Source organism: Balaenoptera physalus (assembly GCF_965194825.1).
Source record: "Balaenoptera physalus genome assembly, chromosome: 6".
Lineage (NCBI taxonomy): Eukaryota > Metazoa > Chordata > Mammalia > Artiodactyla > Balaenopteridae > Balaenoptera > Balaenoptera physalus.
The window spans coordinates 93,672,829-93,695,934 of record NC_138885.1 but is presented as its reverse complement, the minus strand read 5'-3'; the positions used below and the strand labels follow the sequence as shown (position 1 = coordinate 93,695,934).

At 34.0% G+C, this 23,106-nt stretch overlaps 1 protein-coding gene across 2 annotated transcripts in view; it reads right to left on the bottom strand.

Moving 5' to 3' along the window:
- The window catches only part of NBEAL1 (neurobeachin like 1), a 171,442-nt gene that overhangs the window by 19,109 nt on the left and 129,227 nt on the right, over nt 1–23,106 (bottom strand). For both annotated transcript variants that reach the window (XM_082466857.1, XM_082466858.1), the window contains 10 exons: nt 21,938–22,078; nt 20,140–20,270; nt 17,317–17,426; nt 13,255–13,372; nt 12,090–12,187; nt 9,629–9,745; nt 7,077–7,166; nt 5,244–5,353; nt 4,636–4,808; nt 3,248–3,342 (listed from right to left, as the gene is read on the bottom strand). In XM_082466857.1, coding sequence (XP_082322983.1) covers nt 3,248–3,342; nt 4,636–4,808; nt 5,244–5,353; nt 7,077–7,166; nt 9,629–9,745; nt 12,090–12,187; nt 13,255–13,372; nt 17,317–17,426; nt 20,140–20,270; nt 21,938–22,078 — 1,183 coding nt within the window. The remainder of the gene's footprint in view (nt 1–3,247; nt 3,343–4,635; nt 4,809–5,243; nt 5,354–7,076; nt 7,167–9,628; nt 9,746–12,089; nt 12,188–13,254; nt 13,373–17,316; nt 17,427–20,139; nt 20,271–21,937; nt 22,079–23,106) is intronic.

The window sequence follows — 23,106 nt, the reverse complement described above, 5'->3', positions numbered from 1 at the left end:
TCTCCTTGGATTCTCAAATTATTCTCAATCTTTTCAAGCTCAAAAACTTAATCTGAAGAGTTTCCAAGTTGATTGCTTTGGATTAGTTTTAACAGGTATATTATTTGCCCTTTTCATCTACAGAATTATTCTTCCTTTACTGCAAAGAAACTTCTTCTATTACATCTCTGAATACTTTCTCTTTTTCATTTATTGGAGTCCTTATTTCAAGGACATCAATTATCTTTATGCTGACATGTCTTTGATTTCTATACCTATCATTCTTCTTCTAATTGCTTTAATCCTTTTGTTTTTTCATTTCTATTCACTTTGATTACTTTAAATCTTTCTTCCATGCTAATAATTTGATTTTCAGTCATATCAAATTTGTTCCTTGATGCTTCTGCATTGGGTTTATTTATAATTGTAATGGTATTGGTTTTAGTCTCAGCTTGATTCTTCTGCAATCTCCCTTTTCATCTTATTATGCTAGTTTATAATCTCATCTTCGAGGTCCTATTTTATTGAATTGATATTCTTATTATGTTCTTCTAATAGCACAATTTATTGCAGGGAATCTCTCTGCACTTGAGTTGTTTTCTTCATCTGTTTTTAGTGTGCTTTGTTTGATACAGTACTTTCTATGATATATAATGATAGAATGTTTGAGTAGTTTCCATGGTATTTGGTTTATGATTATCATAGATAAATGCCCAGACCTTCTATGAGCATTATACAATGTAAATGAATTCTCCCTGACACTCTATTACTTGGGTCACATTTGTCTTCCTCTAAGAGTATCAGTCTGAGTGCTTAGTCCATTCTATCTAATTTTTAAATAGTAAGTAATTCCTATATTATTTAATCAATTCAAGTTACAGAGGAAGATGGACTCTTCTCAAATTCATTTTATAAAGGTTGCATATCTTAATACTAAACATGCAAAGACAAAATAAAAACAGATTTATTCCACTTATAAGTAAAGAAATAACTAAAGTACTAGCAAATAAAATCCTGCAGTAAAATATAACTATACCTCATGAATTATATGGGTTTATTATAGAAATTCAAGGATGGTTCAAACCAAGGACGCTTCTCAACATAATACATTACGTTAAGAAAAAGTAAAAGTATAAATTAAAAAAGGAAGAGAAACTGGGAAAAACAGCTGTAAAGAACATTATTAGGACTATTGACAAAATTAGAACCTGGACTGTGGATTAGATAATGGTATTGTATAAATGTTAAGTATTTCAGTTTTGATAACTGCACTGTGGCTATGTGTAAGAATGGCTTTGTTCTTAGAAAATACACACTGAAGTGTTTAGGGGTAAAGGAACATAGAGTCTCCAACTTTTAAAATATTCAGAAAAAAAAAAAACTGAGAAAAAGACTGGGAGAGAATGCTAAGACAAATGGCAAAAATGTGCTACCTTTGTATCTTTTCTGTAAATTGAAATTTTATTAAAACTAAAAGCCTACCAAAAAAAAAAAAAAAAAAGGAGGAAGATAACTACTGAAATAAAATAAATTAAAAAAAAACTAGTGAAACCTAACAGCAAACAGTATACTAAATGGCACAATAGTGAAGGTATTTTCATCAAAATCAGACATAAGACACAGAGGCTCACTATAATTTTCTTGCTTTATTATATTTGCTAATAATGTAATAGGGTAAGAAAATGAAATAATGAGTATATTGGAAAAGATAAAGAAAATCACTATTATTTTAAGATCACATTAATGTATATCTACCTTGTTTTCAGAAAATCCAACAAATACTAATAATTATGAGAGCTAGATAAGAGGATTTGGTAAATTGATTAGATATAAGATAACTGTATAGAAATCAGTAGCTTTTTTTTTTTTTACTAGCAATAATCAGTTACATATAAAAATGATTTAAAAATCCCCCTGAAACAGTCATAAAAATAGGATAATTAAAAGTAAATATAACAAAGTACAGGATCTAAATGGAAAAAATTTATTAAAAAATATTATCAAAGGACATTGAAAAAAGACCTGAAACAAATATGGAAAGACATTTCCTATTTTTGGATAGGAATAACTATAAACATGTCAATCCATACCAAATAAATATATAAATTAAATATGATTTCATTAAGACTAAAATGAAGTTTTCTGAGGAGGATATAGTTAAAATATTTTAAAAGTTCATACAGGGCTTCCCTGGTGGCGCAGTGGTTGAGAATCTGCCTGCCAATGCAGGGGACACGGGTTCGAGCCCTGGTCTGGGAAGATCCCACATGCCGCGGAGCAACTGGGCCCGTGAGCCACAATTACTGAGCCTGCGCGTCTGGAGCCTGTGCTCCGCAACAAGAGAAGCCGCGATAATGAGAGGCCCGCGCACCGCGATGAAGAGTGGCCCCCACTTGCCGCAACTAGAGAAAGCCCTTGCACAGAAACGAAGACCCAACACAGCCATAAATAAAATTAAAAAAAAAAAAAGTAATAAAGTTCATACAGAAGAATAAATATTCATATAAGAATAGCTGTGGTTAATAAAGGAAACACAGTGAGAGGGGATTTGCCTCACCAAATACTAAACTACTAAAGTAAAAACATTTTGGTGTTGACACAGAAATAGATAAATGTAAAAGAATGGGGAATACAGAAAAAGATCCAATTTAGTGGGTAATTGTTTATGCGGGCATAAATGACTTTCTACATAATTATATATCTAATATTAAATATTCTGTATTACAAAATATAGAAATGCATTAAAGATTGAAATTTTAAAAAATAAAACAAGAAAAGTGTTACAAGAACTATTTTAGATAATATTTTTATAAACTTGGAGTGAGAAAAAGCCTGTTTACTTTTCTAAGCAAGGTAGAAAATCCAGAAGCCATAAAGAAAAAAGACACTTCCTTGCACCAACATTATCATGAGAGTACACAATAAGGTTGATGAAAATTCTAAATCTATAATTTCTAGTAGTTCCACCTGAAAGGAAAATAGGAATATTATTATGTTAACAAAGATAAGAAAAATAATTGTTTTCCTAGAAGAAGTTAATAAGGAGCTATCTTTGGAAGGTAATATGAGATAAGGTCATGAATCAGACAATAAACCTAGGGAAAAAAGTGGTGATTAAGACAGAACAGAATGAGGGGTAAAAGGAGGCAAAGGAACTCAAATAATCATTCAATGTAAGAGAAACATTCACTATTCTATTAGAACATCTCAATAGTATTCCCAGGGTGAATCTCTGATCTAAACCAAGAGTATTTAAATGTGTGACTACCTGTTGGGTTATCTGCCATACCATACATGTAGTATCTCTGGAACCAGAAATCAAATGTATTCCACAGTAATCTGTAGCTAAACAAGTCACAATATCTGTAAGAAAAAGGAATGTAAAAAAATGAAATGGCATAGTTTGGCTGGAACAGAATCATAAGGGCAATTTTAGGTCATGTTCAAACTATTACTAAATTAGTTGTTCTAGCAGGGAGAAATGTAGGAATGGCATTGGAAAAGCACTGGGAAAGACTGACATAAAAAAGGAGCAGCACTAAAATCATGTAGGAGAGCTTTCTTTGAGGCCACCCTTCTTTGACGGTGAAGAGTAGACATGAGGCAAGGGAATGACTGTCAAAAATCTTGGCAGGAGATTAGGTAGCTTTTAAATGGATCCCCACTTAATTTTGATATGCTTCTCTGCTCCCTTACTCTCTCATCCCCATTCACCTTCTATTCCCCTTGGAACTGCAATCCTACAGAATATGTGTCCGTAGCCAAAATAGTACGTATCACACTGTAAATTCACAGTATGAAATACATTTTTCCTAAACTAAAAACCTGAGCTAAGTGACACCTTGGGAGTCACTGGCGCAGAATTAGTAACAGACTCCATTCTCCTTCCCTAATGGGTTTATTAGGAAAAAAATCTACTCAATGTTTTATTCTTACATTGAGAAGACTGAGACACTAAGAACACCAGGTTAGGGACTTCCCTGGTGGTCCAGTGGTTAAGAATCCACCTTCCAATGTTGGGGACGTGGGTTCGATCCCTGGTCGGGGAACTAGGATACCACATGCCGCGGGGCAACTAAGCCCATGCACAGCAACTAGAGAGCCCACACGCTCTGGAGCCTGCATGCCACAACTAGAGAGAAGCCTGCGCACCACAATGAAGAGTCTGCGCACTGCAACGAAAGATCCCATGTGCTGCAACTAAGACCCAACACAGCCCAAAATAAATAGATAGATAGATAGATAAAGGTTAAAAAAAAAAAAAGGAAGCACCTGGTTAAACTATATTCAACAATTTTACCTCTCATGCTTTCCTACTAAATAAGTAATAGGACAGTTGATTTCTTATTCAACTATGACATTTTTTTTAACCATTTTTTCATAAAATTCTTATTTTGGCAACCAATTTTTTCAAAGACTTAGCCTAGCATCTTTCAGATACTATGAAGCTGTATTTAATTTATATGGTGCTTAGTATAACCAAAATACATTAGACACTCTTAAAGAGAGAATATAATATTCATAACACAACTCTATCAAAAAGTTCACTTAGCTTCAAAGGTAAAATTTATGCTTTTTATAAGGAGTATGTACTACTATTATGGTTAGGAAAAAAACAGAAAAAATTTTTTATGGGGAAAAAAAGTTAATGCTTACCCATATGTCTGATATTGTGTGAAACAATTTTGCCTTTTGTAAGTGACATCACTTGAATGCTATTATCCCAGTGTCCAGCACTAAAAAGCAACTTCGCATCATGTGATACTATAAATAGCTTAGAAGTGATCTCCAGCCCTGGAGCAAAAGGTCCATTCATACTACGCTGAGTTCTGTAAACACAATTAAATATTAGACTCTTCTTTAAAAGATCACTTAGACCGATATCAACTATTTTTTAATCTCTCCAAAAAGAAATAAAAAGTCTTTTCAACTGTTCATTTTGAAATGTCTATTAATAAGTGATAAATACATTCATAAACTACATTAATCTTATATTATTCATTAAACAAAAATACATATAACAAAATAGTCTCAAGGGTTAAGTGTAAAGAAGTTGAGATTGGTGAAGGTGTGGAAAAGATTTAAATCTTGACTTTCAAAGCCAATTTAGTAAGACTGTCAATTCTGTAAACAGCCTCAAAGTAGACAAGATAAGGGTATGCCAGGATCAGGAAAGCTGGAAGTTGGAAAGTTTAATCTATTTGCTTTTCCTAGCAATAAGGTACTAGCTGTACCTGTTTTGCTTTAAATGTTCACTTACTTACTTTGGATTTGTCACAGTTTGATCCCTGATGAATGTAAAGTAATTAGAAATGTTTCTGTCATAAGGCAGCCATCCATGGGTTCCAATAACATAATTCATGCTTACTGTTATCTGGAAAAGAAACACATGAAGACAAACATTAAATGAAAAATTAAAGAAAGTGACATAGAATAACCAAATGCTCACATGATGTTAGCATTTGTCACTTAGGGAATAGTGTGGGACTGTGTACTTAAAACATGAGACTCATTAAGAAAGTCTTAAAATAATTCAAATGGTTAAAAAGCTCATTGTTATCCTAATGCAAGAAAAGCTGCCCCAATGTATCTTTCATTAGTATAAGATTATTTTCCTCAAAATTTCTCAAAGTTTACTAGCATCTATTAGTTGGCAGTCAGAAGAAATTAAGGATCAAGTCTTACCATAAAAATAAGTTACCTATCATCTAGAACATAAATCATAAGTAGATCTTATGAAGAATTATTAAGAAGGTCTCCCTTTATTAGGGACAGTAATAGTGAATATTTGCATTAAAAAATGGAAAGCTTTATTCTCCCCTGATAAAAGTAACAGACTACCAAACAAAAATTCAGATAACTTAAAAATATACAGGTATTAAAACTGAAAAATCACAAGAATTCTGCCACTCAAAAGTACTTCTATTTTTATATATCTTTCTAGATGTTTTTTCTAAGCAAACACAGAATATGGATAATTAGAAAAATAGGTTTAACTCTGGAATCTCTACTATTCACTGTGCTATGCTCAATTTTTACCATTTCTAAGTGACAGAATTAGAATAAGACAGACCTAGGTTTGGTCCATTTGCCAGGGTCCCTTGCTTGCTAGCTCTGTGACTTTGAGCAAGTTACTTCTGAGCTTTAATTCCTCATCTGTAGAAGGGAAATAATAATTGTGCCTATCTCACAAGATTGTTAGATGGATTAAATGACGAAATTCATGTACTCACTAATATGTCCTGCATGTGGACGGAGCTTTATCAATTCTGTATTATATCTCATTTTCATTATTCTCACTGCTTATGATAAATTTTAACATCTAGTAAGAGGTTACATCACAATTTTCTCGTACAAAATTTCCTGGTATTTTCACATAGTTATTATTCCAAATAAATTTTAGAATTACAGAACTAGGACTTCCCTGGTGGCGCAGTGGTTAAGAATCCGCCTGCCAACGAAGGGGACACGGGTTCGAGCCCTGGTCCAGGAAGATCCCACATGCCGCGGAGCAACTAAGCCCGTGCATCAACTACTGAGCAACAACTGAGCAACAACTACTGCAACAACTACTGAGCCCACGTGCCACAACTACTGAAGCCAGCGCACACAGAGCCCATTCTCCGCAACAAGAGAAGCCACTGCAATGAGAAGCCTGTGCACCGCAACGAAGAGTAGCCCCTGCTCACCGCAACTAGAGAGAGCCCACACACAGCAATCAAGACCCAATGCAGCCATAAATAAATAAATTTATTTAAAAAAAAAAAGAATTACAGAACTACTTAAAAGCTCTGTAAATAAAAGATACATTTTTATACTTGGTCAAATTAATTCTATTAATTCTATTTAAAAATTTTCTTTTTTTTTTTTGGCCGTGCTGTGCAGCATGTGGGATCTTCGTTTCCCCACCAGGCTACCAGGGATCGAACTCAGGCCCCCTGCAGTGGAAGTGTGGAGCCCTAACCACTGGACCTCCAGGGAATTCCCTTACCTATACATTTAAAAAAGACTTTAAAAAATTTTTTACTTTCTCAATTTTTTTCATAAGTTGTAATGGATATAGACATGGCAGTGTGAAAAGGTATAAATCAACTTACCAGTAACTCAGGACTGCCTTGTGAAATAAAAGAACGAGACTGATTTTTGGGGACAATGGCCTTTATTAGTGGAATACCATCACTAATTCCCTATAAAATAAAGGACAGAGGTTTAGTGGCTGGTTCTACTATCTTTATTAGGTACAAATTATTGAAAACTTCTATTTCTTTAAAGATAAACCCTGTGATATAGCCTTTTACTCTATCAAAACATATCATCACTTTAATTTAAAATATAGGAAAGGAATTATATACCATGTTTGAATGGCAGACTTGAAAGTTCTGAAACCCATCACCTCTTGTATTCCACTATGCTGCTGTTAAACAAGGATGTAGATTTCAAGGAGTGTCAACCATTTAAAACAGCCAGTGATTTAAAACCTTTCCTTTTCCCATGCCGTACTGACATGAATATAAAGTAGAAAATACAGACCATATAAGAAAACATTTCTCAAATAAGTGAAATGGGAAAACTAGTTATATTTTATGGAATTTTCCTTTTGGGTTTAACTTTCAAAAAATAGATCTATTCCATTACCTGAGGCCCTTCCTGAAAGCTACAACAAAGGACCAGAAAATAAAGACAGTCCTCAGAAAACATCCACCATTATCTTATTACAGTGTGAAAGAGAAAAACGATTTGAAATAAGTTTTTTGATGTGACAATAGTTCATAAATTATACCTAACATTTATTAGATAAATTATAACCTAACATTAGTGGGTACATACGACATGCCAAGTGCTTTTCTAAGAGCTTTATATGAACTAAATGATGATGTATAACCACATGAAGTTAATGCATATCTTTTCTCTTCATACTGTGAATTAATCAAGAGAAGACAACTGACATTTAAACAAGCATAAATGGAAATGGTATCTGAAGAAATTCATTTAATAAGCCCCTTGCTTTCACTGCTACGTCAATTTTCTTCACCATTTTAATACCTAGGAATCCGAGAACTAAAAGAGGCCTTCTCTTTTTATAGGAATGAGTGGGAAACACCTTCTTGTATGATGATGAAAAGGGATTAACAATTATTGGTACCCAAGGATATCTATTGTGTTCTTTATCCTGCTCCAGACACTGGCCCTGAGGAAAGCTACCCTGTGACTTGGGGTGGGTGCAGAGAGGGGCAAATGCCACTGCATCTGCAGACAGAACTCAGAATGTATTGTACTATAAAAAACAATGCCACAAATGATTAGACATGATGAAAATACTTTTATCAGCATTACATAATATATATCTTATTACATGTCCATCAGTTTAGGGGTCAAATAGGGTTTTGTGGGTTGCCCTATGTGTAGCAAAAAGTTAACATAGCAGGACTGAGACTGCTCTCCTTAGAAAGGCTGCTTGCAAGGTTGGTCATTGGCTGGCATCAGGGAACTTGGCAGGCAAAGACTTCCTTACACTGATATAAAACTTGTCTTCAATAATACACGTGGCTCACTATGCCTAGACTATTTGTGCAAACAATCGTCTGAATACAGGCTTTTCTTTTGGGAGTCTAGAATTTTGGAATGTGCTAGGCAGAGCTGACTCTCTAATGAGCTTCCCTGGGAGACAAAATCATGTTGTCACATTTCATTACTGGAAGAATTAAGCACCTTCAAATGATATGTAGGTACAAAGTCCAAAATATTTACGATCTGGCCCTTTAAGAAAACATTTACCACCCATTTGCTGTATGGCATGAGAGTTATTCCTTGTTCTATGCACATCTCCAATCTATTCTTTGTAACTTTTTATCATTTTGTATTCTTCCAAAAGAGTTAATATTATCTGTCCTAATCAAATGTATAGGTATTAATGCATTTCATATTCACATTCTGAACTATTCAAAGAACAGCTGACCTTTGAACAACACGGGGGTTTGGGACACCAACCCTCCATGCATTATTATATAATTTATAGTCAGCCCTCTGTATCTGCGCTTCCTCCTTATCTGCAGTTCTGCACCCACAAATTCAACCAATCCCAGATTATGTAGTACTGTAGTATTTACTATTGAAAAAAAATCCATGTATAAGTGGACCCACACTGTTCAAACCTGTGTTGTTCAAGAATCAACTGTAATTCAATATGTATATTTAAACATGTGAATTTGAAGGTATTCTTTCAAGAACAGCATTAACTATCTATCTTGCTCCACCTGACTATTCCTTCTGACATCATCAATTAACAATCTGACTCATGGGCCAAATTTTATATATGAGCAGACACTGTAATTAAAAGTTATTTTAGACTTCCTCTACATATCATCTCAACTGACACAAAAAGCAATTTAAATCAAATTATTCTTCCTCTTTATGTTTCCTTCAGGAGAACGTGAAGTTGGAAGAAAGAAAGCCAAAACAAACATTACAGCAGCAAACAAAAGCTTTCAACAAGGTTGTTTTAAAAAATCTAAGAACATATTACTGAAGTATTATTTACTATTTTGGATTAAGTATTAAAATCCACCCTCTCCATTGAAGAACAAAAGGAACAATGAAGTGTACAGAATTCACAGAGAAAATCCTTTGATATTATCAAGTTGGATATTACCTCTATAAAAAATGACTTGAGTTCAGGGAGGTGTTGAAATAAGTTAAAGGTTGAAGTGTCTGTTTTGGTTTGCTTCTGCACTGCTTCCTCTGCTGATAATCTAGAAGGGTGTGGTTCCTTCAAAAAAAAATTAAGAAAAAAATAATTCCATAATTACATTAAAACATCTCTCACTATATTCCTTCATACATACCGGACTCTAGCTATGATGGATTACATATCATGCACTATTGACAACTCCTGGCTTTTGCTCAATTTCCTTGGCAGAGTTCAGGCCCTCTTCATTCCTAGAGAAACCCTACTTCTACTATAAAGTTTTTCGTACTGATCTCTCTCTTGAATTTCTAAGTCAGAATTAACTATTCTATTATTTTTCTCAGCACACTACATTATTTAGTATTTTATTTAGTACTTATTTCTTTCTATGTTGGATTACATATAGTTGGTTATGGTCTTTCCCAACCAGACAATAGGTACCTTAAAGTCAGAAAATAAGTCATATTCATTTTTGGATTTTCAACACACAGGAAAGTATCATAAATATGGTACATGCTTATGTATATGTTTGGTCAAATTAAATACATTATTCAAAAGTCAAAATTTGTAATACGGGTGAATCTTTAATTCCTGAAATAAGATTTGAATGTCAATATTCTCAGAATCAAATTATAGATATTACTGCATTGCTTTTCAAATAAGTTATTATTCCTTACTTTTAATGTCAGAAACATTAAAGGTGATATTATCACCTTTTTAAATGAGAAGAAAATTACAAGTCAAATTAATATTCCAATGCCACAGTTAAAATGCAGAATAGAAATCCAGCTAAGGAGGATTCTATCTCCATTGCAAAATATTAGATTATGGGAAACAGATTTGACTGCTCTAATTCAATATTTACCTCTGATTTATCCATGTGAATATTATTCACTTTATTTGAAATCAAAAGCTGATTTTTATGTCATTTTTTTATCATAAAAACTAATTAGCACTGCCCTTGTAAAAAAAAAAAAAGTAAAGCTGCTGCAAAAATATTATAGAATCTATTTCAAAGTCCAATGAAGTGTTCTGTTTTATTCTGTTACTTTTGCCTTCTGACTATCAGCAGGTAAGGAATAAAGATTGATTTCAAATATGAATATTCTGCAAAAATCAATGTTGGAGGATTCAAACAAACTGTTGCTAAGGAATAGTAACAATTATAAATCTTGGTCTGATAACTGAATTAACAGAAGTTCATCTATAAGCCAGAGTTTAGATATACTGTTGCTGTTATAGCTGTGGAGATTTCAATTCAACAAATACTTACTGCCCATAAACTATATGCAAGAAAGATACAAAAATGATTTTTAAAAAGTTACCGTCTTTAACATATTATAATATAGTGAGGCAAATGGATAAATGTACAACTAACTAAGGTGGAAAGTGTCATAATTAGGATATAAATAACAGCCCATAAGAATGGAAAAATGATCTACAAGTTCAACAAGGGGGCTTACAGCTATTAATTCAGAGGAAACATGGCATGGAAGAAAGGATTTGGAGTTAGATGATCATGCATCCAAATTCTGTCCCAGTCACATTCTAGTTGTGTAAAGTTGGAAAAAAGTATTTGATTTTTCTAAGGTGTTATAGGCTAGGTATTAATTTCTATGAAATTCAGCTTCATCATATATAAAATAAGGATAATTGAATATTTACTGTGAAGGTTAGGTAAATCACTTAGCACAGTGCTTGCAGAGGAAAGTATCAACTTAATAAATGGTATATTATTATGTATTCCTCATTTCCAAATTCATATACTAACAAAGATCAAGACGTCTTTGCAAACTAATATTGGATTAATGTCTATGAATCCAAAGCTGTATGCCATCAGGAAGACAATAATTTAACTTCAGATACTAGGATGGGAAAAGAAATACAGTAATATTTATACTTCGATTTTATATATTTTGCAATTTGATTTTTAGGACTGGGTTTGGGCTCTGGATGGTAAGAACACTTTGGGGGCAGATGTCAGCTACTAGAAGTCTTATACATGCAATGAGTCCCAGTATTAGAACAGCTTTAATGGTATAACCTAACTGGTATTCAGTTAGAGCTCCTTCTCCATTTAATAAAGGAGGGAGTAATAGCTCACCTGACAGGGGCCTTCAACCTCACCTTTTCCTTTCCCAGAAACAACAAAATAAATGTGATTGCCTTTCTGAGTAAATATAAATCCTTTGTGACTTAAGACGAATTGACTGAATATGTGGATTTTGATGGCAATATTTTGTCATTCAAAATAGGAACAATCATTTAAATCTATTTATTTTTAAAGTGACAGTATAATTTTTTCCAAATTCTACATTATTCTGAAATAAGGTTTTAAATCATTAAAAACCTTGAAAATACTGGTAGTACTATTCCTTAGCAATTAAATTCTGGACTTCAGTAATCAATAAATTTTATGCTTTACCTTTAACAGTTGACAAGGTGTTTGCCCAAAATTGTTAATCATCCCTTCTAAGGCTTTTCTTTCCTTCTCATCTGTTAAGGCATCTAGATCCACAGCTCCTGAAACCAAGAGAAGTAGTCAATTCACTATAGAGTGAAAACAAATCAGCAAGCCACAGAATTGTTTAACATATCAGAGACTGATTAGTATGTTTTCAACAAAATATTATTCCATTCATCAATTTATAAAAATACTGTAAAGAGATAATTTTTAAAAAATCAGTAAAGCTTCAGATATTAAATATGTACAAAAATAACTTCCACCCACTGTTTAGAACTAAAATATTTTAAACAAAAGTTAACTGGTAGTCTATAAAAGTTTCTCTTATAAAAATGCACACTATACTCATAGTACACCTGATTGCTTTCTTCACGATAGTTAAGCTGAAACAAGTGTAATAACCACACAAAAATACTGCTATAAATTAGTTTATCTAACAAAAGTTGGGCAAGGTGATATTCTGGCTAACTGATTATACCAGCCATACTTAATCCCTATTGTTACATAGCTAGTAACTGACCAAACTAGGTAAAGTCTGATTTCAAAGTCTATGCTCCTAACCACCATGCTATACTACCCTCCTACAAAACTGTTATCAAATGAATACAGCAAGGTAAAAACATGCTTGTCTATTTACCAAAAGTTATGTGGGTTCTGCTCAAATTCATAAAACTTCACACTATTCATAATCTTTAGAACTATTAGCTCTATGGAAGGATTAGGAAAGAACACCTTCTTAAGCCTTTCAAAGCCTTCAGAAAATGTTCTTGATCCAGAGCTAAACATTAGAATAATGTCATCTTATTAACATTGGAAGAATTTGTTATTTTAATTCTAAGAAGTCTTACTTAATGTCTGCTAACAATTTAATACAGAATATTCAGACCCAACTGAATAGGACACATATGGCCAGAGATCAAAATCTTTTATGCCACCAATAATTTACATTTTAACTACTATTTTTTTAAAAAAGCAGCAGCCTTTCAAATAGAAAAGATAATTAAAACTATTTTTTAAATGTAGTCTTTCTTGTGTTAAATAGTTATGCCCAAAATACCATGTATAAACACATATTAAATAATATTTTCTATTAACATAATGTAAGAGAAAAAGTATAGGCTTATACCTTCATAACTACAGTAATAGAAAACATTGAGTGCCTCCACTGCAGCTGGCCCCCTCTGTTTATAGCCAAAAATCAGATCTATCCATTCATGAAGATGAGCAGAAACATATTCAGACTCCTAGAAAAAAAACAAATTTAGCAATTAATATAGAGATACCTTCCAACTACAACGTAATGATAGGTCCTTTAAAAAAATAAGAGCATTTTAAGCATTTCCACACACAAATCTTATCACTGTAAATAAAATTATCTCAAAATCATGTTAAACATTGATCCAATTTGACTATATTCTGTCTAGTAAAATGTAGACATATTTATTAATATTTACTACATATACATCTCCTAACTAATGGGTGAAGAAAATAACAAATATTCTTATAGCCCAAATATGAACAACAAAAAAATTAATGATAGCTGTGGAATACATCTTTGTTGTGAAAATTCCACTGAAATAGTCCAGAAATTCAATTCAAGGAAACAAGGAAACCGCAGTGGGGTGGATTAAAGATAGCTGAAAAATCACTCCTTCCACACTCCCCCAACACCGCCAACTAAGAGGTGAACTTGGTGGCAGGCAGAGGCTTAAAGAACCCGGAGCCTGTTAGTGAGGAGTTGAAAGACCATAAGAAAATTGTTATTGGAGACAGGAGAAAAGGGAACTCATGTTTTCGTTACATGAAAGATAGAAAGGGTACCTAATGAACTCTTGGATCTGGGGACAGAGATTTCCAGACAGAATGTTTTTAAATGCTAATTGGCTTCTTTTAGCTGCCTGTGATTATGTGTGGGAGGAGCAAGGATGAGTTTTAAAAATGAACTGTTTGGGTTTTAAGCATAATTTAAAAACTATATAAAGGAGCTGGGTCTTGCTGGGTACGAAAATTATTTCTCATTTCCAGGATCACTAGAAAGCAAAGACTCTCAAAGCGAGAAATGGCCTAAGTTAATGCTTAAATCAGAATGTTTCCAGTAAAATATGGCCTTGGGGAAAAGTTTAGATCAGGAGTGTGGCTAAAAAACAATCTGCTGAGATCTCAAAGATTTTAGGTTGTGTGTCACAGACCCACTCAACTAGACAATAGAGCATTGTAGCCTCCCACTCAGCCCAAGGAGATAATGACTATCTCGTAATGTGCAATGGTTTTTGCCCAACAGAGTTGATGCATAAGAAACCCATAACATTTTTAAAGAAATTGCATTAATTCAAGCCGAAAAAGTTAAAAACTGTTCAAAAAATAAAAGAGAATTTGGCTTCCAGCTTATCACGGTTAGGAAAGAGGCTTGCAAAGATACTCTTGTAAACAATGTTTTTTGTTTTAGTTTTTATGGAAAAGAATGACTCAGAGTGAAAAGCCAAGAGCCCAAGGGTAGAACAAAAAGATCCATGGAGAACCAATATCAGGGAATAGCACTGGGCCCTAGTAAAGTAACTGAGAGCATGCCCCTGCTGGAATTCTGAATTGTTATAAACAAGAGGCTAGATGCCTCTGTTTTCTCGCTTCCTTTTTAATGTTAGTGTCCATTATAGTTTTCCTGTCCTTGTTACACCACTGTTACATGGGGGGCAGATAACTTGTCTCCTTACTTCAGTCTTCAGATCCAAGAGGAGATACTGTAGTAGTTTCATCCACACATGGATCTGATTTAGATGGCTAATAAGATTCTGGACTTCAGGCCTCATGCCTTTATGCAAGGATCAGCAAACTACTGTTTGTGGGCCAAACCTTACTAGCAGCCAGATTTGTAGATTAGCAGAACACAGCCATACCCCCATTTTCTTTTGCACTACAATGGCAGAATTTCAACACAGACTAAGTTTACAGCCAATGAAAATATTTACTAGCTGGTCCTTTACGGAAAAAGTCTGCAGAACCCTGCCCTAATGAGCTGAGACTTTGGGAAGGTCTTGAGAGGAAGTATGTACATTTTGCATGTAGAAGGAATGTAAATACTTCATGGCCAGAGGGCAGCCTGTGTATGGTGGATTAAAGATAGTTGCAAATTCTTTCTCACTCCAACCATTAAGAGATGGAGTTTACTTTCTTTCCTCTGGAATCTGCACTGATCCTGTTACTATTTAACCATGACAAGAAGGCAGAAGTGATACTGTGACAGTTCACAGCCTTAGGCCTTAAGAAAGTGTAGAAGCTTCCATTTTTGCATTCTTGGGGGGCCTTGAGCTGCCAGCTAAGAAGTCTGGCTAATCAGTTAGAGAGACCACATGAAGAGGAGATATCCTGAGACTACAGGGAGAGGGAAAAAAGTCAGCATCCCAGTGTCTCAATGCAGCCTCCAGATGACTCCAACCTCAGCTGCCATATGACTGCAAGGGGATGAGAAACTTAAGCAAGATCAGAAGAATTGCCTAGTTGAGGCAAGTCACCTCACATAAGCGTGAGAAATAATAAAATGGCTATAGTTTTTTTTTTTTTTAAGGAATAATGCCTTTATTGATGACGTTGTTCAGCATTATTTTTTTTTAATTTTTATTTATTATTTATTTATTTATTATTTATTTTTGGTTGTATTGGGTCTTTGTTTCTGTGTGAGGGCTTTCTCTAGTTGCGGCAAGCGGGGGCCACTCTTCATCGCAGTGCGCGGACCTCTCATTATCGCGGTCTCTTTTGTTGCGGAGCACAGGCTCCAGACGCGCAGGCTCAGTAGTTGTGGCTCACGGGCCTAGTTGCTCCGTGGCATGTGGGATCTTCCCAGACCAGGGCTCTAACCCGTGTCCCCTGCATTGGCAGGCAGATTCTCAACCACTGCGCCACCAGGGAAGCCCCATGGCTATAGTTTTAAGCCACTAAATTTTGGGATAGTTTGTTACACGGCAATACGTAACTGAAACACAAACTTCAACCTCTTATTAATGAGGAGTATGTCTTCCTAAAATCCTGGACCCCTGCTTACTGTCATAGATAACACAGAAGGAAGCCTCTGAGAAATTCCTGCCTAGTTAAAAAGTAACGGATTATTTTTCAGAGTTGTTTTATTTTTTCCCAATTCCTTATTCATGCATGGGGTTACTGCTTACAAATGTTATAATGTAATCCTGCATTTTGTAAACTTGACTAACTATGTACTAATGACAAGGAATGTTTCCAAGTACTGGCCTATTTAGTTTCAGAATCTGTAACATTTCAGTTTAGATAGAAAGCTAAGTGGGCTCTTGTGGGGGGAAAAAGCATAATCTGCAAGATAATAACACAATAGCAACATTAAACTAACTCTCACTAGTCCTTCAATTCCAAAATGGAAATTTAGCTAAAAAACTAGTAAAATTGGGTCTTCCCTGGTGGCGCGGGGGTTGAGAATCTGCCTGCCAATGCAGGGGACATGGGTTCGAGCCCTGGTCTGGGAAGATCCCACATGCCGCGGAGCTACTAGGCCTGTGAGCCACAACTACTGAGCCTGCGCATCTGGAGCCTGTGCTCCGCAACAGGAGAGGCCACGATAGTGAGAGGCCTGCGCACCGCGATGAAGAGTGGCCCCCACTTGCCGCAACTAGAGAAAGCCCTCGCACAGAAACGAAGACCCAACACAGCCAAAAAGTTAAAAAAATGTTTAATAAATAAATAAATAAATAAATAAAATAAAAAATAGTACCTGGGTTATAGTTTGAAAAAAAAAAAAACTAGTAAAATTTTTAAGTGGCATTTAGGATTTATTTAGCTGTCTTATTAAAAACTTACTGGAATCCTTCAGAGGAAAAAAAAAAGTACTTATTCTTGTTAGATTTGAAACAAATGTGGGAACTGTGAAAATCAAACTATACCAGCTTGGTGACCGAAATAGTTTCACATACAATAGGTAGATATCTTATAGAAGTGAAAAAAAAATTTTTTGCATATATCCATGGGACTGTACTACTATGGTCTCACTATATCAGAAGATCCATAACCTCAAAATAAATTACTATATTATACTTTCTAAAAAAGCACATATAATAGATTACAAATTAATCCAGGAAAATAATAGATATACTTTATTCCATCATCCTCTGGAAAACACATGTATCTTTATCTTATTGATTTGTCTAATAACTAAACACAGAAATCTTACCAGAGCTTTCCTATGTTTATAGATGAAATCTTCAGCTGACTTAGCCCATTTGGGGAGAATGACATCATTTACTAGTTCTCTGGAAACTTGTAGACGACCCAAGTTAAATTCTAAGACATGTAAAAGATAAATGTATCAAATCATTTTAGATTTAAATAAATCAAGTAAAACAAATAAAAAGGTATATTCCTTGGCAAAACTGAAGGCTTTTCTTCCTCTTTTATTAAGAGTAAAAGGTGAGAATCAAGTTCCTTTCTCTTTTTTTAAAATTTTTATTTTATATTGGAGTATAGTTGATCAACAATGCCGTGTTAGCTTCACATGCACAGCAAAGCAACTCAGCCATACATATACACGTATCTATTCTTTTTCAAATTCTTTTCCCATTAAGGCTATTAGAGTATTGAGCAGAGTTCCCTGTGCTATACAGCATGTCCTTGTTGGCTATCTATTTTAAATATAGCCCTGTGTACATGTCAAACCCAAACTCCCAATCTATCCCTCCCCCCATCAAGTTCCCTTCTTGATATAAATTTATTGAACAGGTAAAAATAATTCTTATTTATTGGAATGCATTTTATCAGTTGATTAAAAAGGTAAATGAAAATAAGATAGTTTAAAATTAGTTATTAGAAAGTAAATCAGATAATAGTTTTTTTGCTGAAAAAAGTGGAGGAAATTATAGTTATGACCAAAACCCTTAACCTGAACAAAAATGCAACAGTAAGCATTCTTCTTACATTAAAAATAATTAACATAGTCCTTCTAATGGTTAATTTACAAACTAGAGCTCCTTAGAGCTTTTTGGTGTAACTTACAACTTAAAATGACTTGTTTGTCTTACGGAAGAACAATATATTTATATACCACTATTTTAAGCAGATACTGATGTAAAGATTTGCTCATTCTAGTCAGAACACAGTACTTTTGACAAAATTGTCCCAAAGATGAGATTTTCTTGTTCATACAGTATGGAAAGGGAGAAGTGTTAACACAAAAGACCTTCATTAAAGATGCTGCCTAAAAATATCAGTGTGCCCTTAAAGCTGAAGAGAGGTTTAAGTGTCACAGAATGACAGGATGCACAGGGTGTGTGGCCTTAACCCAACTACTGTATAGCAGATATTGTTGGCCACCTGATAGCCATTCCTCCTTATCTGGCAGAAGAACCTTGCTTTTATTCACGTATCCATCCTGCCCTATATTTCATGCTTGTTGCAGGTGACTGGCATAGGGACTGGTATATGACCCAGCTCTGGACAGTGAAGGGAGATTATGAGAAAGGGTTTCTCAAATTTAAGAAAGGACACAAAGAATTAAAAGTCCCACTTCTTTCTAAGACACTGTTGTATCTGCCTATGATGCCTAGAATTGCTTTAGTTATTTGCAATCATGACAGTAACTAGCTAAGAACAAAGCCAAAACACCCAGACCAGCAGAGTAAAAATACAGAAAGAACTTGGCTTTGATGATGTTGTTAAGTTACCATATCTCAGGATTTTTATTATGGAAAGTACTAAAATTTTCTTGCTTGCACAATTTTGAGTCGGTTTTATTAATATTTGTTGTCACTCTAACATACTTTGCTTTCTCCTACCCAGCTCATTTCAAAAAGAGGCAATGTATAATTAGAATTGGAGGCCACCAGGACAGTAGTACAAGACAGCAACTAGCTGTGGTGAATGTGAGTAACTGTCAAGCTAGGCAAACCTTAAATTCTGTATCCAAATTTAATCTGCTCATTCTTACTATCCCAGACACCCTGCTTTAGAAGACTCCAATCCTCTGGCTGACTAAGAGTCTAGGATCACACTTAGTCAACAGTTGCATCTGATTTTCTGAAGGTGACCACTTCTAACTGCCTTACTCTGAGAATTAGATGCCTTGCCTCCAACAACTTGCCCCAGAGTGCACAACTGAAGGTCATGAAGTCCTGGATATGCTTTCACCAGCAGAACAAACAATACTACTGAGCAAGCAAAGGGTCAAACATTAACATTACGTGCTAGGGGAGGAAAAAGAAGTTGTAACAGCCCTTTGACACTGGAATTTCCCTAAAGGACACCAGTAGTAAGAACCTTGCCAATTTCCTTATTTGTACTTAAAATAAATCTAAAACTACCTCATAGAAAAAGTATTTGGACATTTTTAAAGACTATATTTCACTCTATGATTCTTTTCTTCAAAAACATAATATGGTTTTTCAAATATTGTGGTAACTTATACCCAGTCATTATTTTCAACTTGCCTCCTGTCTTCTGCTGTAAAAGGAGTCAGCAAACTTCTACAAAGGGTCAAAGAATAAATATTTTTGGCTTTGTGAGCCCTATGGTCTCTGTTGCAATTACTCAAATCTGCCATTATACTGTGAAAGCAGCCACAGTTTATGTAAATGAATTGGCTAGTTGTATTCCAATAAAACTTTATTTATAAACACATGGGTCTGCCCACAGGTTTGGCCCATGAACCTATAGTTTGCTGACCCCTGGTATAAATCTTCATCTTATCTAACTCAAACACTTTTAACCCATGGAGATTTATAGCTGAAATAGCATATAGCCATTTTTTGCTTCTCTAGTAAACACTGTACTCTGATAAATTCTCTTACCAATTCAAATTTGACTCATTTATCTTATTCACTGTAGCACTTCCATAGAAGATAAGACTAGTACCTGAACATGATTCAAGCCCTGTCACTGAATAATACACGACAGAATGAACCTTAAATAATCTAGAGGTCATCATAAAAATGTCCTAAAAGATATTTTTCAGGATTCTCCATTGGGACCTGTTCAGTCCAATTTTTAATCTCCTATTTCTTACGATTTTGATTTTCCAAAAATTCTGGGAAATAGAAGAATTCAGGAATAAGTTCCTTCACATCATATGGATTGTCCATGAGAGCCTGCCAGGTAGCAGGGATGGAATGGAATTGTCGATCTGCACAGTCAAACCTGCATGTGGAGATAATTTTTAATCAGTAAAATTTATTACAGAAAGTGAATAAATATTATTTGGATATTTTAAAATTACAGAGTTTAAATATCACTCTAAGTATTATAGTATTTATATACATAGTTAACAGATCTATGGAAATGCTGCTGAGTTAATCCTTGATACATAAGTATCTTTACAAACTCTTTTGCTAAAAACCATAGGGTGAGTTAGGGAAATAGTTCTATAGCTAAAGCTTTTATACTTTACTTGCATATACTATTATCTTATTTTAACTTTATTTTCAAGTTCCATCATGGGCCTATGGTAGTTGAAAGAAGCTCACATGGTCATGCTGCAATTTTATTGTTCTGGCTAAACACAAACAGCATAAACCCCTTCTGTTTCATCTCCTTTGATAGTGTTTTCCTGGATTTATTCCATAAATGATGACTTCTAAGTGACAGTTAATGACTAATATGACTCTTTATGCCTAGCAACCTTGTTTTGAAGCAGAGCTAAACTTAGCAGAACTCTAAATTTAATTATAGTCAATGACTGTGTCATCAATAAAGTCTAATAATGGTATATTCAAATTGAAGGAGAGGTACAGCTTTAATGGCAGAATCTTTTTGTTTGGGTGGGGGAGAACAGCTTTACTGATACATAATTAACATACATATAATTTGCTCTAAGTGAACAATTCAACGGCCTTCAGTATATGCAGAGCTGTGCAGCCATCACCACAATCAATTTTAGAACATTTTCATCACTCCAAAAAGAAACCCTGCATCTAATAGCAGTCACTCTCCATTCACTCTCCCTCCACCCCTGAGCAACTACTAATCTATTTTCTGTCTCTATGGATTTGTCTATTTTAGACATTTTATGTAAATCATACAATATATGGCATTTTGTGTCCGGCTTATTTTATTCAGCATACTGCTTTCAAGGTTCATCCATGTTGTAGCATATATCAATCTTTCATTCCCTTTGTTAACTCATGCCAGATAATATTCTATTGCATGGGTGTACCACATTTTATTAACTCCTTTACCAGTTGATGGGCATTTTTGTTGTTTCCATATTTTGGCTATTATAAATAATGCTGTTAAGTACATTTGTGTACAAGTGTTTGCATGAACATATGTATTCAGTTATCTTGGGTGTATATACGTAGGAGTAGAATTGCTGGGTAATATGTAATTCTATCTTTAACCTTTTGAAGTACTGCCAGACTGTTTTCCACAGAGGCTGCATCATTTTACATTCCCACTGCCGGTACATAATTATTCCAATTTCTCGACATACTCATCAACAGTAGGTATTATCTGTCTTTTTTATTATAGCCAGCCTCATGCGGGGAAAGAGGTATCTCAATTTGGTTTTGATTTGAATTTCCCTGATGACTAACGATGTTAATCATGTGTTTATTGGAAATTTGTAATCTTACTGGATAGCAGTAAAAAGGAATTCACCTTAAACGTCATTTGTGTAAGTCAGTTTGAGTGACCTGTTCTCAAACTAGTTTGGCTGCTTTTATCTAGGGGGCTAGTATATGAATCGAAACCTAACAGAGGAGAAAAAAAAGATAAGGCCCTGTTATAACAGTACATGACATGAAGGCAAAGAGTTCTCAACACTATCATACAGTCTTAAGAAAATAGCTTATTTACCCAAAACATACCTTCCACTCTGAAGCTGGATGTGGAGGGTGGTGAATGGTTCTGTACGAATAAGATAGTGCATAACCCCGGCAGAATTTGAATAGTGAGTACCATAATGAAATTTATCAATAGTTCCCATAGGATCCTCAAAATTTTCGTATCTAAAAAAAGAAACTAAAGTTTTATAACCACAATAGTAAAATTAACTTAGAAGGACATATGCTTGTATTGTATTGCTGAAAACACAGTTTTTAAGAAACTATGTATTTGTATCATCACGTCATGTTAATAAATGAAAAAAAATTTATTAATACTTTTTTCTGAACAATAAAATAGCACTAATATTGGATTTTGGAACATTTTTGTATTATGCAATAATACATATTCATTATAGATAAATTAGAAACCAGAGAGAAACTACCAAAAATGAAGAAATTTAAAATCAATTATAATTGCACTTCCCAGAGATAATTAATATTAACATTTTGATGAATATGTGTCAATCCTGAATTATGAATTAATATATATTTTAATATAAATATATATTTTAATATAAAACCACTATACATTATATATTGTTCACAGCTTATTTTTTCATCTAACAATTTTCTATTAATATCTTACAAAATATGTATAATTGATTCACTTTGCTGTACAGCAGAAACTAACAACATTGTAAATCAACTACACGACAATAAAAATTTTTTTAAATCTTACAAAACGACAGAATAGTCTATTTTTAACAGGTACACGGTATTTATAACAAGCAGATGTACAAATATACAACAATTTAACTATTTACTTATAGATATTTAGGTTGTTTCTATTTTTCTGCTTATTGTAAGCATGTGATAATTAGACATCCTTTTGTGGCCAAGATAAGGGAAAAAAATACAGAAGGTCAGTCAAGAATTGTAAAAATGAATGTCTAATGATCTAAAGGTAAAAGAAGGAGATGTGTATAGCACGGGGAACTCTACTCAATATTCTGTGATAACCTATATGAGAAAAGAATCTGAAAAAGAAGAATCTATGTATATGTATAACTGAATCATTTTGCTGTATACCTGAAACTAATACAACACTGTAAATCAACTATACTCTAATAAAATTTTTTTAAAAAAGGAAAAAAAAAGGCGATGGTGGAATTGAAGAAGGTCTAAATCAGATTATCAGCAAAGGATATATA